General features: G+C 44.2%; 1 protein-coding gene across 1 annotated transcript in view; it reads left to right on the top strand.

Moving 5' to 3' along the window:
• ADARB2 (adenosine deaminase RNA specific B2 (inactive)) overlaps nt 1-19,001 on the top strand; it is a 1,587,200-nt gene that overhangs the window by 1,282,020 nt on the left and 286,179 nt on the right. The window contains exon 4 of the mRNA XM_069648017.1: nt 9,104-9,218. Within this exon, the coding sequence (XP_069504118.1) occupies nt 9,104-9,218 (115 nt within the window). The remainder of the gene's footprint in view (nt 1-9,103; nt 9,219-19,001) is intronic.

Here is a 19,001-nt window from a genome sequence, read left to right as displayed (position 1 = left end):
ACAATGTTAGTTCTATGATGATTTAGAGCTGTGCCTTACAGACGCTGAAGCGCCACTCTGTCTTCCTTGCTCACCCTGTTGTACCTCCCCTTATGTCTCTTTATCGCTCTCCCTTATATCCCCCCACTCTCCTCTTTCCCACTCTACCCACCATCTCTCCTCACACTCCCTGACACATCCTCCCTGACTCTCTATCCCTCCGATGTTCCTCTCCCTCTCCTGTTTACCTCCACACTTTGATCTTGCTGACCCCTACTCTTCCTTGTCTGCACCCCTACTACTCTCCCCTCTCCATATTACTACTACTCTCCCCACTCCACACCACTACTACTCTCCCCTCTCCATATTACTACTTCTCTCCCCACTCCACACCACTACTACTCTCCCGTCGATTTTCTGGTTTCTCCCAGGTGTGTTGCGGTACTGAAATAGAAAAGAGAGAACACTGGCCAGAAAAAGTGTTGACAAGTTGCTTGCAACAACGGGTGCAACAGTATCCACATGCATTGCACACGAGCAGTTCTCAGAGGACGGGGTTCCGCCATGTCCTCCTCCCCCCTGAGAGGGTCACGACCCTCTCACACTTTATATATGTGCCTAATTATTGAACTACATAATTGTAATTGCTTTTTGATTAATTGGAGGAAGTGATTCAAAACATGCATGGAGATGCTGTGGATATAACTGATTTATGACAGAATATTAAATCCCCTGTATATTGTATTGCTCCGTCTCGTGCCATTTGCTGAGCTGATATGCCTCATTACACCCCCCTTTGTCTCCCTTTGTTCTTTTTTCACCCCTCGTTCTTTCTTATTCCTTACCTTCCTATATCTGTCCTCTGTTCCATATATTTTACTATTCAATATTCAGGGTAGTAAGGTTAGCATGAGTTTCTCCTTGCTCAAATTTGTATATCAACTCTTCTTGATAATGCAAACAATGTTGATGTGTTAGGATATGTTAGGTTATTGTTTTATGCTGTTGATGTTAACATGTGTGATACGTTTTACTACATGTTATTTATGGCTGGCTGCACGTGAAATATATTTGAAACAAAAAATACAGCTAATAAAAATGTTGAACTTAGAAAGATTATTTTGGGACCAAGCCCGTGAAAAAGCATATAAAATACATATCACATGAATATAGCTGTACTGCTCCTACACACAATACTAAATACCTTGAAATAAATAAATAAAAACATGCCAGCAATCCCAATAGAAATGCATTGATGAACGCAACTCTAGTACTTCAATGTTAACATCCCTTACAACAAAAAGGTTGCCACCTATAGGCCAGCCTTGTAATTGTAGATATTCCTAGTTGTATGAACTACCACAACAGCATTGCTATTATTACATGTATATCAAAGGCTAATACGGGCAAATTGATGAATCTCCAAATAAGAAGCCAATACAAACAACATAATTATGTATATGGTGGAGATTTCAACATTATAGCAGCGCCATCTGCACAGAGGCGGATGCCAATGTCCCCTCCTCTTAACATTGGTGCATCTGCTTCCTCTTTAGTAATACTCAGGACCAATCACTAGTGTACAAGAGGAAAAGCTTGCATGGGTGTATATATAGTTCTGAGATCCCTCCCCCAGTCCCTGGGAACAGGCTATTACAGTAGTCCAATTTAGCCTCGGTGATGGTCCGGGCTATGGTGACGCAGTTGACTTGTGAGAGGAAAAGATGGATTTGGCATAAGCGATGAGATGGAAATTGGATGAGCTAACTATGGTGTTAGTGTGTGCTAACAGAGACAAGGAGCAGTCATGGATTACTCCTAGATATGATAGCATATGATATGCGATGTTAGGTTATTTATAACACGCTTAATACCCAGAGGTTTCTAAGGGTGGAACCGGGGATCGAACTTGTGGTGCTCCGTGCCGTCTTTCTTCCAAGGCGAGCACATTGCCGCTGAGCTATCCTCCCGAGACTTCACTTTATTGTGTGCACTTAGCCACATTAGTGATGGGAGTATGAGGGTCAACACACCCTTCCTCTAGGGAGCGTTTGATAGTTTCTGAAGTCAGAGGAGCTATATCCTGAGCATTCTACTTAATTATGCTCCTGGGCATGGATTGCCTGGGCAAGAGGCGGGATTCAGGTGAATGATGCCCTCAAATAAGAAATGGAAAGCTTGTGAGCAACCACTTCTTAACGTTCTCAATCAAAAAGTGTGACCCATACAATTGGGTGGCTCTAGGTATCATTCTACACATCGATTGGCAATCATACAGACTCCATGATCCTATGCAACTAGAATGGGAGAGGAATCTGCTCACATAGTGCTGCCTTATTCGAAAATATAATAAAAAGAGAAATGGTGACTGGTCTCTTATTATGAGGCAAGCCATCCATGCTTTATTTCCCATTTTCTTGCAGTCATACCAGCCCATGAACATTAACACTTCACTGAGGGTTTACATTATGTAAATACATTCCATTCTGAATCCATCCATTAAATAACATATATCTTTGTCAAAGATATATGTTTTTATTTTTCACAGATATTGGGTGTGCCAGTTGTATTATAAATATCTTTACACTTGTTTGTTTGACATGCACTGCTAGTTGCTAGAAGACTGAATGAAAGGTACATTCTTGATGATGGTATGTGAACATTACACGAATTATCTTAGTGTTATGAAAATGACATCTCATAACCCTCACTCCACCCAAAAACCAAAGAGCAAAGATCAAGGTTTCCTATTTGTGTGTAATGTGTTCTTGTTGTCTGCGCCACTCGCCATGTTTCACTATCAAAAATATGTTGTCAATATTTCTTCTGTTACTAACCTGTAGTAAATTAGTACGTATTAGTGCACACTATATCAAACAAAACATTAAACAAGTAAACATGACATTTGGTAATGTGTTTTTGCCAGTGTTTATTCATCAACTTTCAGTCTTCCAAATAGGTGTAATGCCAAGTGCTGTTTGTATGCAGTAGTCAGGGCATCACAGTGTAGTGATTGTGATTGCTTCTGGACTACCATCCCAGGATGGATATGTATAGAGGCATGGATTGACTGACCCTAATGGGATCTATGTGGTTATTTCCCAAAATACTGATTTCTGTGTGTGTTTTTTATGCTATTTTACCACACATATATGTGAGGGGAGACCTCCCACAGCCCCCCAATATTTCGACCTTTTTTATAAACTTAACCCACCCCCAACATATGTAGGGTAAAATGCGGCTATCGACATTTGGTACTTGGGCATTGAAATATTTTCATCCGTTATTTTGGTATGATCCTCCTTAATGTACATACTTGATGACATGTATGTATGTATTTATTTATTTATTTCAGTTTATGATGTTTGTTTGTTTTATTGATTTATAAAGCGCACCACACCCTGAGGTATCTGGGCGCATTAAAGACAACTTAGAATTATAGTGGTTACATATGCAATAGTAATGGAAGGAATTTACGTGAATTTACATGCAAATATTGATGGAGAAGCTAAATGAAAGCAGAGGGAGGAGGGTTTGAGCAAGCAGCGCCACAGGATAAGGCAAGATAGGTTGACAAGAGGCATTGCCATTATGGTCGAAAGGCAGACACATGATGGGCTTTAAAAAAATTCAAGAGATAAGTGCATTTTCAAGAGAGAGGAGAGGTGAAGGATTTTAGTACTCTTAGGCGATCAAGTTGGTAGTGTCATTCATGGCTAGCCATTTTTGGTGTGTAGATGAAGGGGGAGCGCATTCCAAGCTAGGGCTGCTTGCACAGGGAAGCTGTTACCGCCAGCTCTTTTCAGGTTGAAACGTGGAATTAAGATACAGAAGGAGTTTATTGATCTTGTTGGTCCAGATGAGGTTTTCATGGTGATTATATCTTTCAGATACTGTGGTGCAGCATTATTGAGGCATTTATAAGTAATGGCCACTAATTTGTACTTTCACCAAAGTTCTGTACTCCATCAGTAACACATGAAATGCAAATGGCACGAAACAGTATCCGCAATACAGAGTAAGAAGAAGAGAGTAAATGAGTCTTAAGAAGGGCCTACAAAGTGGCAGGAGTGGTTACAGATGGCAAGGACGGCAAGAGCATTTCAGAGCTTAGGTGCAAGCAGCAAAAAAAAAAAAGACAAAAATGCGATCAAGCAGCAGACTGGAGAGGAACCAATAAGAGATGATGAAAAGAAGAACAAAGAGAGAGGGATGAATGCAAGCGAGAGAATAAGACTGGGAACACATTGATAATCACTGCCAAGACAGAGAAAACGGAAGGCAGTGAAGAGGGAAAGGGGAAATATGGGAACATGGCAGGGGATGAAAGAGGAGATAAAGAGTGGTCTTGAAGATTGTAGGGATGAAAGAGTAGAAGTAGAAAGACTAAGAGTAAAGGGGGAGTAATAGAAAAACGGAGGTCAGCGTCAGAACAAGTATCTTGGTAGTCTGAAACGTTAGAAAAGGGAAGATTGTTCAAATACTTTAGAGGGGAAACTAACAAGTAGATGTCAGAGGAGAAATCTGAGAAATAATTCCAAGAGTTGGGCAGAGGAAGGAGGGGGCAGCCAAGTGTGGTGAAAGGTCACAGACTGAAGTGGAAGGCAATAATGCAGAGAAGGGTCCATGAAAAAGAAAGCTGCTCTTCCGGATGAACGAGGATACGTGAGCGGGAAAGCGTCCAATCCGTCACTCTCTCTCTTTTTACATTTGTCTTACATTGGAGGAGAGGAAAATATTCAAAACTTCCACTGTTTTTTGAAAACTGTATCTTTCAATCAAATGCTATTGGACACTGAGGGCCTGATTTACAAACATGTTTCAACATGGCAAGTCCCATTGAAAACATTTATGGAAATCAGGCCCTTAGTTCTCTCTGCTTGGATGGCTGTGGCATGATGTCCTCCAGGGTCAACATTCACAAACCCTTCAACGGTTCTTGTTGCATGAATTGCCAGCCGTTATAAACAAAGCAGCGACAGGCAGCCATTGTTTCCCAGGAAAACAGAACCACTGAATGGGTCCACTCCCCGTTCTCCTCTGTCTCCGTGTCTGCATCAGAGGAGGAGCCATGGAGCAAGCGGATCCTCTGATGCAGGAAGCCATCTCAACAAAACCTATTTTGGAGTTGTGTCAAAGAATGGCTGGGCGACAAAACGATGAACGGATATGCCTACAGACATAAGGAGGCTGCCAGTATGGACCAATCACTAATGGCGGAGTCCTTTCTTCCTCCCTCCTGTGGCAGATTTCCTTGCTTAAAGGCTGACTTTTAAAATGAGCCGCGTGCAAACCATGCTAATCATTGGTACTGTATTTCTAAAGGTTGTTGTTCTATTGAAAGGGAACACAAGATAACATCATTGCAGGCTCTAGCAGAGAGGCATGAGGAGGTAGGCAACATACCTGAATGCTATTTACACATTGTGACGGCACATTATGATAAGTGCCACCCGTATTTTTAGTTGTTGATCGCTGTGCCTAATGCAGACAGCAGGGGTGCATTGCTCTTTCTCTTTAGAGCCGTTTGGAGGTAGGGGGACAACAGGGGTGGGTTAGTTGATAAGTCGGAGGCACTAGAAGATGGACAAGAGGATAGATGGCAGTGCACCTACATGCAGTGTAAACAGTATACTGGCCTAAACAGCAATGCATAGGATTGTTCAGCACCTATGCAGGATAAGTGGGGTATAGCTTCACTTTTGATCCCCTGTTATGCTGCCATGCATAACTCTTTGTCCAGAATGAGTCATTTCCTTCTTCGTGGATCACAAGTCAATAACCTTTAGTACTGCCCCAAGGCCTACTCACACAACTAATGGTTTGTGTCATGGATAGCAATAGCAGTGCCGCACCAGTGGCTGTGCCACAGCAATGTGGAAACCAACCAGTGGAGGACATATCCCTTCAGGAAGAGTGGCCAGAAAACAGAACTGGACCAACTTTTCTATCATTGAGGAATCCCTTTGTACACTTGCAGAGATTGGACAGTGACAGACACCCGACAACAAAGCAAAGATGGCCCTTTTCCCAATAGCATTCTGTGCACCAGAAGTCAAACTACCACACCCTTTTCAAACACAATATAATATCAAGCAGTAGCTAACTGGGGAAGAGGACATGGTTTTGGCCTGCATTTGTCAAGTGGTCTCTGAGGTAGACTGGCATGTTAAACAAGCGCTGTGACCATCCACAATGTGTGCTTCTAGTCACAGCTCTTTAATTTTGTATTTTGTGTAATGTGAGGGGAAAAGGTGCTACCACCCAGAGGCATTTCAGCTCTCGTCCAGGTAAAGATGGTAAGAAGGAAACAAAGCAGATAGGGCCTTAGGAAATATTGCTTTGAAAGGGGAAGGTTTTCACTTTCCTTCTGAAAGATAGCAAGTCCTTGGTGGAGGTGGTGGATTTATGGATGGAGTGCCAAAGTTTGGCAGAGTGTATAGTTAAGAGGGTGGTCTTTTGTCCTTACATAAACAGTGCACTGATCCCAAAAAAAAAAAAAAACTGTGCTCTAAGGACCTGATTAGTCGAAGTGTCATTGGTTTGTGTCCTCATCCAATCAGTGTCAATCACCCCAACCCATGGATTTGAATGGCTCAGCAAACACTTTTGCGTAGGGTGAAGACATGATCACCAGTAGAGCTAGCAGATCTCCCCCTAGCTGCCTTTGAGGGACAACAAAGGGGACCTGATAGAAGGAAACCCGTCTGCTACTGACAAGAGGCCCTGAAAGCACCTCTGGAGTGCTTCCCTGACTCGGAAAAGCAGATCCAAGCATCATTATCTAAAGGGGGCCAGTGTCCTCTGCAAGCCCAAAAGTGCTGCCTTTGGCAATGCCAGTTACAGAACCCAGAATTTCCTGATTTGAGCTACATGAAGCCAATCAAGTCAAAATCAAACGACCTTCAAGCGGGTGACGCTATTCTATTGATTCATCACCTATGAGTGAAGCTACGCTTCGCTGTATCGAGCCACCAGTGGAACCGTGTCAAACCGTGAAGTAGAGGCAACTCACTGCCAATCCTGTATGTTCAAGACTGACTCTCAATATTGAACCATAATGACGAAATCACTTGCTTTGCATTTTCGAGCCGCCAATCGAGAAATCGAGCTGCAATAACCAGAACCACCACACAGTGAAAGGGAACAGTATGGAGATCCATGAACTGCCCATGGACAGCAAAATGTGCACCCCTGCTGGAATCCAGTTGAGCTGCTCACCTGCTTCAAGCCACAACTCACAGCATTGAAAATAAACTAATAAGAGCAGCTTAAGGCTGTCCATCCACTTCAAAATACTAGGGTAGGGTTGTGAATGGAAAGAGGCCCTCAAAACCCTTTTTTATGTTCTGACCCCATGGTCTTTATACATTGGGGCCTACAAATAGTTAGGTCGCCCTTCCCTATTTTAAAAGACATGCACAAGTAAGAAGTTTGTGTTTTGCTTGTTTTTCTGCATTTCTGCTTGTTTTTCCTCCCTCCTGTCATTTATACTCTGTGTCACCCACTTTAATATCTACATATAACTTGATCTGTGTTTGCGTTACAGGGGTGGTGTTGTTAGTATTTTAACGTGTCGGTGTTTTAGTAAAGTATCTACATTTTATTAGCACCTTGTGTGAACTCTTTGTGTGTCAAGCGCTTTGCCAAACAGCGAGCTGGTGGACGATCTCTTTCCTCAGCAGGCTCCCTCCTACGGAACTGCCTCCCCCTTCCTCTCCGTCTTGAGACAGATTCGGACAGCTCCTCAAGACTCGCCTTTTCACCTCCTCCTTCCCTCCCTTCCTCCTCTGCTAACACAGTTGCTGAGATTGGTGACCAGGGCCCTTATGTGTCCTCCTGGATCCTGGCCGCTCACACCCAATCACCTCCAGACTCCACCCGCTCCCAGCACTTGCCTTGGCACCCACTGGCATATGCCACCATAGGCCTGCACTTACAAATGTATTGGCAGCTGACCAGTCTCACCTAGGCACTTCTCAGCAGCTAACTCTCTGGCACTTCCCTCTTGGTACACCCAGCACTTAATCCCCACTCCCTCATCCCCTCTCTCTGCACTTGCAAGTTCTGAATGCCTGCAAGCCCTAGTAGGTCCACCTCTATCTTTCATTGTTTTATTTGCCTTTCATTCCCATGTTCCCTCCCTGCTGCCCTGTGGCTGCTTTGAAACACAATTTACTTGATGTATAAGCCCCTTACAGATGCACAATAACATTAAATTAAAATAAGCACTCATTTTATTTTTGCACCCCTCTGCTATTGTTCTTTGGACGCTTCCGTACTGATCACAAATCCCCGAAGAGTAAAGCTCGCCCTCGTCTCGCGCAACGTTAAGAGATGAAGGAGTTAAACAATTAATGTGGGTGCCTGTTTCACCAATGACCAGATCACGACTGCACCGGAAGTAGTGTGGGGTTCAGTACAGTGCTTAGGAGCCGTTACTCTCCCCTGTACCTTTGCTGGGGAATAGTCCATGTATCACAGTCTGCCTTTCACTAAATATACCTGTGACATAACACCAAACTTCATTAGAAGCAGCCTGTTTGTTACCCAAGGCACTGCTACACAAGGTATCAAGTTAGCTGTGTGTGTGCTTTGTATGTTTTGCATCGCAGCTGAGTGGTAGCCACAACAGGCACACCAGAAAATCTGTAAAAGTAGAGGCAACCAAGGCAATCATACTTTCAGAAGAAACAACAGAATAGAGGAGAAATGGTGGTGCATCCCTACAAAAAGGGTCCATTCTCTTTTGAATTCCTTGTTTCTAAGATGTTGTCAATTAAACATTTTTAAATGAAGTTTCCAAAGAACTACCTTTCTGCATGTGTGGGAAAAACATTTTTAGATGAAAAATGTGTTTTGTATTCCATTGAAAATAGGCCCTTTAAAGCTCCTCCTCTAGCGTTTGAAAATGCACCCGGTGTACGGGGTCTGTGCAGGCGTGTGGTGCTTATTTACCATCCGCCGGATTTGGCCCTGATGAAGCCACTTACCTCCAACAACACTAATGTTTCACCATACGGCTTATTTTGGACATGCGATTCTGTTGTAGGCGGCTAATTGTGATTCACTCGCCCGCTCCACACCCTCAGTAAGATCATCTTTGATTCATTGTGTCTTTCAGGATTTTGCAGACTCCATCTACCACCTGGTGACGCAGAAGTTCCAGGAAGTGACGGACAGTGCTGCTTCCCTGCACACATGCCACAAAGCCCTTGCCGGAATTGTAATGACCAGAGGTGAGGTGCATTTTTGGTTGGGTTGTGCCTGACTTTCTTAAACAGTGCAATATGTACACGGTACAGCGTATTAAGTGTCATAAGGAACACATGTTGGGGATGAATGTGTTTCCCTTATCGACCATAAACTCCGCGCATAATCTATGCTGCCACAGTTGATTGATTGAGTGTCAGAAAACAATCCCTAGGATAAGCACATGTGACATAATCATAATAACACCACATACAAAGGAAGCTACTCAAAGCGCTGGGGTACCACTCATCCCTGGGAATTGGTTAAGGTAACTAATAGAAAGGCTAGCTTAAAATGGACGCCTTGCCACTGATATAATATACACAGTTGTTTTTTTCCGCATTTGTAAAGATAGTGGTTACCATGTAACGGTTTCAGTTGGAAGCAACTACCAAAAGGAACCCCCATAAAAACACTTATACACCGATTTCTGACATGAAATGGAACATTTGGGCAAGAATTTGGTTATGTGCATTAAAAACTATGCATAGGTGTATGTGCTTTGAATCAGTTAGAGAAATGGTTCAGACTCCACTTTGAGAACTCCAAATCATCTGACCACCACCCTATGCCCTACCATGTACCATTCAACTCGATACTGACTCCTCTCCACTCTCAGGATCTCTCATACACGCTTGCATCTTTAAAACCATTCTCTTACACTGACGACATTCTACTGGCCACCAGCCTAAAACATCGTATCAGTCCTGCCCTAATACTCTTCTTGGATATGGTCAATGCCTCTCTCGTTACTGCAAGGGTATGTTCCTGAACATCCAAAATGCAGGGTTCAGACAACCAATCCTGAGAAGGAAACGCCTGTGGACCAGAAGACCTAGCAAACTACTGGCCAATCATGATCCTTCCGTTTATCGGCAAAGTCAGTGTGAAGGTAGTTACTAATCAACTACTTGCATAAATCAAGAAACTTGGTCTGCTCAGGGATTGCCTTTCTGGGATCTGCCCCGAATGTAGCACTGAAACAGCCACCATTCCAGTGGTTGATGACACTCTTCAGATTATCAATAAAAAGGGACTTGTGCCTGCGAGTCCTTCTGCACCTCTTGGTTGTGCTTCACATGGTTAACCATCACACAACACTCACCCTGCTTGCACACAGGATAGGTTTCTCTGGCACTGACCACATCCTTCCTGTCTGGCACTCACCAGGCTGTCCACGTGGAATCCCACAGGTCAAAAGACTGCACCATCACTTGGTATGACCCTCAGGGTTCCATTCTCTCCCATGTCATTTTGAACCTCAATATGGAACCACTGAGAACTCTCCTAGACAACCAAAGCATTGGGAAACACCAGTACACAGATGATACAATGTTGTACCTAAAGGTCAAGACCCCACCAAATATCACTCACTTTTCTCATGCCTTGAAATCATTCAAATTTAGATGATAAGGCCCTACTTAAACTTAACCACAGCAACGTTGAATTTGTACTCTTGGGCAACCGCTCCAAGCAGGAACACATTAAAAGTAGCTAGCTGAAATGTGCTTGGACATGTTCGACCTTCAACTCATCCACTTAGAGAACTGCCTATTCTTCATTGTGGATAGCAATCTATCCTTCCAACAACACATCGTTTAAAAGGCTCATACAGCTTGGTATCACATCCCTCTCAAGAACAAGCCCTCACTCTTGTGCCAGGACTTCTGAATGGTGGTGCAAGCCCTCGTGATGCTAGTGGTCATAGAGGAGCTTCCGGCTGCTCACCTGACCCGCATCAAAGCGGCCCGCCATGCAACTGCTCCCCCTCATCACCGACCCTAGGAAACGTGACCAAATCTTCCCACCTGTGCAAATTACACGGGTTCTCCGTCCCAGCTAGGATATGGTTCATAACTATGTGTCTCGCCTACAAGGCAACTGCTGGCCCACCTGACAGCCAAGCTGAAAACACACACTCATCTCGCAGTAAGACCATCAGCAGACTAGAGACTACACTTTCTTGCAATTCAAATGTTAGGAAGCACTTCCCATGCTAAGCTTCAGTCCTCTAGAACTCCCAATGGCAAGGCACACTGTTCCAAGTGTCCTTCAGTTCAGGAGAGAACTGATGACCTGTTTCTTACAGCAACACCTTGATGAAACATAAATTCCAGGTATCCTGGGCACACACCGTCCATATTTCATACTGTGATAATTATAACTAATCTTGACTTCTCACTACCAATGCTTAGCTCTATGACCTGTACAGTGCTCCATTTCTCCCAATCTTGGTTTGCACAATACAAATATAATGATTATGTAATAGATATATAACAATGGCCAGTGTTGTTCTAGTACTACTTCTTCTCAGGAGATTGCCTGCTGAATCCGAGGAGTTTTTAACTCATCATAATCAATTCATGTTTTTTTTATTTGAGAGTTCTTAAAAACAACACAATTAAACATGAACATAAAACAACTTGATAATTATCGTTTAAAAATGTAAACATATAAGATTAATACAAAATAACTGTATACAAATCACACATTAATATATAGTTTAAAAACTGCAATAAGAAGAATTAAAATCCCCTAGAGCACCCAATGAAATATTACTACAAACTTAAATTAATATTGCAGTCCCAAAAAGGGCTATCACCAAGCTTGGACTGGCCTATAGGGCAATAGGGCAATGCCCGAATCGAAACACCCAAATGTTGGGGTGGGCCAGTTTTTCGGTCAAAGTGGGCCGCTTTTTGGCCAATGAGGGGCAGTCTGATGAGTTACTTCACTATGCGGCTAGTAGTTTTGACCATTGTTGCTAAATAAATATTATTTAAATTGCACAATTTTCATCACATTTTATCAAAAAACTCCCCTTGGTTATTATTCAAGCAGTCCGTCACAAAAGGAATGAATTGCCATTTGCAAATGTGGGACACTTTTTCATTGGTGCCGAGACAATGTTATGCCCCAGTCCGACCCTGGCTATCACTACTTCACTTGTCAATATTTTTTTCCATTCAACCATTAGATATTACATTTACCATACATTTTCAACACCACCGGGAAATCAAGAAATATAACACAATTACAGGCTGATGATTCTTCTAGAGTGAATGGCCAAAGCTATCACTCGAAAAGTAGCTACACTCACACTGAAAGCAACATTATCAAACTAATAACATAATTGAATAGCTAGTCTAATTGTGTGAATAAAGAAATGTTTTTAAAGTATTTTCGTGGGGACTGCATAAGCAGGGCAAAGGAATATGAAATGCACAACACCTTCACACGTGCTTCCGCAAAGAATACTGAACAGCCCATTACTACCTGCCCACCTAGAAGTAAAAGGTGCAACAAGGAGTATTCCAAGTCTACATTTAAATAGCAGAGATTTGGAGTACAAAGATTCAACAGGAGTCAGATAGTTTTCACAGCCCCTGATGTGGGTGTCTTTCCAGAAAATGGAACAGCACTACCACAGTCTACCAATAAACTTTAAAAAAAAAACCTGTTACAGATATTTTTTAAGATGCCTCCAGTTAGTCCAAAAATCATCTTCATTCAAGTTCTGAATCATAAGTCGAACATATCTTCCCACGGAAGAGAAAAGACTCCAATTTGGGACTTTACATCTTCCAACGCCTGGAACGTACACCCGTACAGATGGATGTCTCCATATTCTCAGCCAAAGCCGTAAAGGCGTGCTTCTTGCTTCATAGATGATCCAGCTTAACCCCATCTCCAAATGGAGCGGGTATTAAGGGCACGCTACAGATGTTGAAACACCATTTGCTTGTCTGTCTAATGTCTCTAATTTCCCTACATCCCAAAGGTCTTCCACATATTATGCCACCACCAGAGCTTGGGCATGACATACTCCCAGGCCTGGCCCGATTTACCTCCCGCCAAGATGAAGTACACAATGACTCCTGCTTGCTTAGTCTGTGTCAAAATTCACACACCATTTTCACAAACCTGCACCCCTAATTAATGAAAACATGCAACAGTTTCAATGCATTGTCCACCAAACCTTATCTCTGGCATGTTCTCTATCTCTTGGGCTGTCAAACTAAAGCTTTGGCTATATTTATCTCAAGCCCCACTAAGAAGCACAGATTTCCAAATGTGTCCAGTTGTGACTGGGGGTCCTCAGCGAAGAGCAGTAATCCAATGTGTTTTCCCTGATTGCAAATCCGACATGGCTGCAGAAACCGTTGCCTGATTTTCCAAACTCTAGAGAAGAAATTTCCCATATATATATTTGCAACATCATCTACTAAAAATGTAGGGCGATAGCTGGGGGTTATGTTGCTATCTACCTTTTTAAACAGTGGGATCGTCTCCCATCCTTTCCAACTGCTCAAAATGTCCCTACTTGAAGTTAGAGAATTAAACAAGTTTTACTCATTATCTGTGGGAGACTACGGATGGGGCTATTCTGGCTTTGTTTTGCCCCGCCCCCCCTGATTGGGTAATACAAGCTTCAGATGGCAGCAACTGACATTGCAAAGAAAACCTAGGCAGTACCGACTACCCCTCATGCAGACAATCCAGTCCTTCCTACCAGACCCCAATTTTACATTGTGCCTAAAGGACCGAGTCCTCCCCACCTGGATGGAGGAAGGAACCTTCTCACCAACTTACCTGCCACCACCCTAGCAAGTACTTATGAGAAGTGTTCACAATGCCACTGCACCACATGTCTCAGGAAATACTACCATGTAGTGTCCACACTCATGAAACGGCACTGCCTGCTACTTCACTAACGAAGCACTTCCAATGCCAGCGGCATCATATGCAAAACCGTCCCCATCCACGCTCCCTCCCTGCGGCCGGACAAAAGTGCAAATTTCTGCTTCTCAGAGCATGACCCAAAGTCAGGACCTGGTGACACCAAAGCAGCAGAAATGCGGGCGCAAAATAACCATGAAACAGGCTTTCTCGGTCTATGCCCTGCGACTGTGGATGCTCACACCTGTCAACGTCACACTCACTCCCAACCTAATGCAAAAAAACATGGTGAACCTTCTCTTCAAGGAGCATCTTCTTCACAACCCTCAAGATACACCCCTAACCCGCGAGCCCAGCCCCTCTTGGCAACCGCGCTCTACTGCCAGATCCCTTCTTCCACCAGCACACCTCCTTCAAGCCTTGCTATATGTTCCCCATCTGCTGTAAAGGGTATCTATTGCCTGCTAACCAAATGATATGCCTGCAATACATGTTGTAAGGACTGCTCTCTGCAGTAATCGCTTAACCCCTTAACTGCCAGGCTATTATGCTTGTCTATGCAAATATGACGAGCATCCTCATCCTCAGCACTTATCAAGGTTGGCTGTAACCCATAGTGATGTACTCAGTTGCTTTCAAGCTCGGCTCAGCTTGTGCTTTGATATTGATTTTGATATATTATTTTTTTTATTATCTTTTTATTGATTTTAAAATACAACAAGGATCAACATCAATAACATCCCTCCCTCGTGCCCTTCCCCCTGCCCCTGCTTCCCTTAGGCTCGAGACGACCTAACTTTGCAACCAGTCTTATGAAAAGGACACTAGTTTAGGCTTCAGAACATATTGAGGATACCAATGTTATGAGGGCACCATTGGAGCATATAGTCACTCTGAAGATATTGTAGAATTGGACCCCAGTTCATATGAAAGTTCTCAGTGGTTTCCTACAATTTACATGTTACCCATTCAATAGTTATAAAGTGCCATACCTTTCTTAGCCATTGGAGTTGTGTCGGTGGCATCTGCTGCTTCCAGCCTTGGGTTATGACCAGCCAGGCCGCAAAAACAAGAACCATAATCACCTTCTGTTAGCGCTTGGAGTGTGTTTTCTGTGTGGGGTCCGATAATCCGGCCAGCCATATGCTGTCCCCTAGCTTTTCAGCCCCCTGGCCCATTTTCCCCACTTGCGCCTTGACCTCGTTCTAGAAGGGGATGATGCTCGGGCAGGCTCTACAGATATGTTTCCATTCTCCTTCTTGACAACATCCACGCCAGCATAGACCGTCCGTGTTAGGATACATGTCTTTCAGCCTCTTTGGGGTAATTTGCCATTGGAGTAGAACTTTTTGCCACATTTCCCTCAGGTGGATGGAATTTGTCAAAGTGGTGACGTTTCGCCTGGTTCCCTCCCAGTGACAGCGCGGAATTTCCATCCCCAGCGTCCCCTCCCACCTCTTCATGTACAACCAGCATACTTCTTCCCCTTGCGAGTTCAGATGTGCGTAAAGATTTGATATGAACCCGTGCGTACCTGGGTCAGTTATCAGATAAGTCTCAAATTGCGTAAGAACTCTCGTTCCTGCTTTTTCGTTGGTCCGGGATGACAGCCAATGACTCAATTGAACATATCAGTATTTCTCTGCCCTTGCCACTCCCAGTTCTTGTACGCAATCTTCAAACGACCTGATTGTCCTGCCTTTGTATATGTTTCCAATTCTGGTACAGCCCGCCTGTTTCCATGACATAAAAGCCTTCGGGTCCATCCCCGGTGGAAAATCGGGATTGTGAAAAAGCGGCGTAAATGGAGAGGGGTGCGTCGTCAGGCTTCATCTCCTTACTGCCGAGTACCATGCGTTGAGAGGAGCGCCCAGTATTTCACTTATTCACGTGTTCATGTGTCTGTACCTCTTGTGAGACCACAAGAGGTTCGAGAGCGGGCCCCCAGCCACAGCTATGTCCTGCATTGCCCATTTGGTCTGTGGATAATCTGCCACCCACTCTTTAACAACGCACAGCTGTGCCGCTTCGTAATACCTCTTTAAGTGTGGAAAGGCCAGGCCTCCCTCCTTAACAGCTGCTGTCAATGTGGCCATTGCCACCCTCGGTCTTCTGCACTGCCAAATGTATGCAGATGGCATTTTATTTAGAGAGTGAAAGAAAGACCTGGGAAGCCTGATTGGAAGGGCTTGGAAGTAGTACAGGACTTTAGGGGGGTCGTCATCTTCACCGCCGAGATGCGCCCCACCACGATGTGGACAGTGGCGTCCATCTCGTCAGCAGCTTTTGGAGGTGGTTGAGCAATTCCGGGTAGTTTGCAGCGTATAGTTGACTTGTCTTGGAGGTGAGCTTCACTCCGAGGTAGGTGATCTTGCCTCGTGCCGCCTGGACTCCCTGCTCCTGGGTCAAGTTTGAGATGGTCACGGGGTCAGCCGATAGATTCAGTATCTCTAATTTATTTTTGTTTATTTTGAGGTCTGAAATGGCTCCAAATGGCTCCAGCTTGCTCATCAGTGTGGGGAGGGATCTGGCTGGGTCGGTCAGTGCCAGTAGCATGTCATCGGCGAATGCCATTGTTTTGTGTTCCACCCTGCCCATCTGCACACCCTTGATTAGGCGCTGCTGTTGAATCCTTGCTAGGAGAGGCTCTAGAAACAGGGCGTACAGGAGAGGCGACAGCGGACACCCCTGCTTTGTGCCTCTCGTCTGCGTGACAATTTTGGACAGGAAGCTGTTAACAGTGATTCTTAGGGATGGACTTCTATAGTTTGCTTTTAACATACCCATATAGGAGTCCCCAAAGCCCATATGTGTCATTGTTCGAAAGAGCTGTGACCACTCGACACGGTCAAAAGCCTTTTCAGCATCTAGGGCAAATAATATAGCCTCGATGTCAGTGCGATCGGCCGTTTCTATTATGTGGCACACTCTCCTGGTATTATCCGCTGCTTGCCTTGTAGGGACAAAAACCGGCTGGTCCGCATCCACCAGAGAAGACAGGTGCTCTGATAACCTATTTGCTAGGACTTTCGTAAAAAGCTTTGTATCAAGATTAATGAGAGCTATCGGTCCATAAGATCCTGGGAGGGTGGGAGCTTTACCTGGCTTCAAAAAGAGCAGTTTTGCCTCATTCATTGACGCTGTGATATTACCCCTTGATTTGAAGGTGTTAAAGGGGCGTGTAACCCTGGGGGCCAGGGTATGTTGAAATCTCTTACAGAAGGCTTCAGTATACCCATCCGGGCCTGGTGCTTTGTTCTTGGGGAGTTGTTTGATGGCCAGTAGCACTTCCTCCTGTGAGATATCCAGGTCCAGTGCTTCCTGGGCTTCCTCAGACAGACGCGGAAGGGATACCCTCTGAAGGTATAGTTCTTGGTCCTCCTCTGATGGGGCACTGGTTGTGTATAGGTCCTGATAAAAGGATCTCATAATCTCACCCATTTCGTCGTTGGTCGTTTTCCGGGCACCAGAGGGGTCTATCAGCGCCAAGATGGATCTTTCCCAGATCACCTTCCTTAGTTGCCAAGCGAGTAGGGTATCCGCCTTGTTGGCAAGGATGCAGTATCTTTGTTTCGTTCTCATGAGCGCATGACCCACCTTTCGGGTATGCAGGAGCTCCAACTGGCCCTGGATGTGTTGCATGGCCCGCCTTTTATTCGTATCGCGCTTATACACATGTGTTTCAGAGCGCGACGAGGCATGGGAGCGGAACAAGGGAGAATAAATACAACGATCTTGCTAGGCCCAGTCACATTGAGAACGCGCAAGTGCGTGGGAAGAGGGAAGTGCAAGGTGCTCATTATATACACAAAATAAAATGTGAAAACAAATGTTTTTAAAAACCCAGACGTGATGGACTGGGCAACACAGCTACTTTTCACTCTGGGCGCATTTAAATAATTTCTGTTTGTTTATTAAAAACCCAGAAGACTTGAAGTGCTGGGCTTAGGTTAAGAACGGGTATCAAGATGGCGGTGGATACACAAGTTACTTATTTAGGGGTGAAGTGAAATGTCTGGGAAAGGTAAAATTGGCAGTCTCGGCTCCTTAACAGATCCCATGGAAATAGAATATAAACTGGGACTTCAGATGAAGTGTGGAAACACGTCTGGCCCCCTTTTGTAAATCAGGCCCACAGTTGTGTCCTTCCTTAAATGGCAATTTTCGACACAGCTGAAGCGTGACAGATAAAAGGACCAAATGTCTTTCGACTTTCAAGGAACCCTTATGTGTAAACACATATCCCATTTGATGGATGCTAGTTTCGACAGAAATGCAGAGTCACAACGGGTCTGCCAGGGATTTTATTTAAACCGGTCTGTTATCGGGCAATGAATATCCATTCTTGGGACGATATATATCATGAGTGTCGTAACTGCTCAGATCTTTGAAACATGTAAACTTAAAGCGTTATACGGAGCTGCACAGTGCAGCACTGCAGTCCGCGCGGGGTTCTAGTCTATTTCAGTGACGGCAGGGTTGTACACACTGGATTCAATAATACGCATTCGGGTCTTTCATAAATATATGGGCAGCTTGGACACGTTGCTTACATGTCTGCATCCCCGGGTTAGCAGGGCTATATGTGTGCTCAGGGCTTTAAGTGGGGTTAGAAGCCGAGGGGGGGCGGGGCATTTGGGGGCAAGGCTTGTGGGAGGGGCGTGGCCTAAAAATGTACACAAACCATAGTAAGGTACGCAAACAAATATATACATGCATATGGCTAGGCTTGTGGGAGGGGCGTGGCCTAAAAATGTACACAAACCATAGTAAGGTACGCAAACAAATATATACTTGCATGTAAGCATTTATATATTTGTATGCGTAATATACTATGGTATGTGTATAAAAGATGGCTTGAAAGTACAAAAATCATAGTAAGGTACGCACATTGTGTACTTCAAGATGGCTTAAAAAGTACACAAACCATAGTAAGGTACGCACACAAATATTTAACATTAATACATTTGTGTGCATACCTTATGGCTTGCGTACTTTTCAAACCATGTTTTTTAAAGATTTCTATGTTTATAAAAGATGGCTTGAAAAGTGCACAATTCAATCCATCTTTTATAAAGCTTTGACGACGG

This window comes from Ambystoma mexicanum, chromosome 2q (genome assembly GCF_040938575.1).
Source record: "Ambystoma mexicanum isolate Mex_15411 chromosome 2q, UKY_AmexF1_1, whole genome shotgun sequence".
Lineage (NCBI taxonomy): Eukaryota > Metazoa > Chordata > Amphibia > Caudata > Ambystomatidae > Ambystoma > Ambystoma mexicanum.
This window is presented reverse-complemented; position numbering and strand designations above follow the sequence as displayed.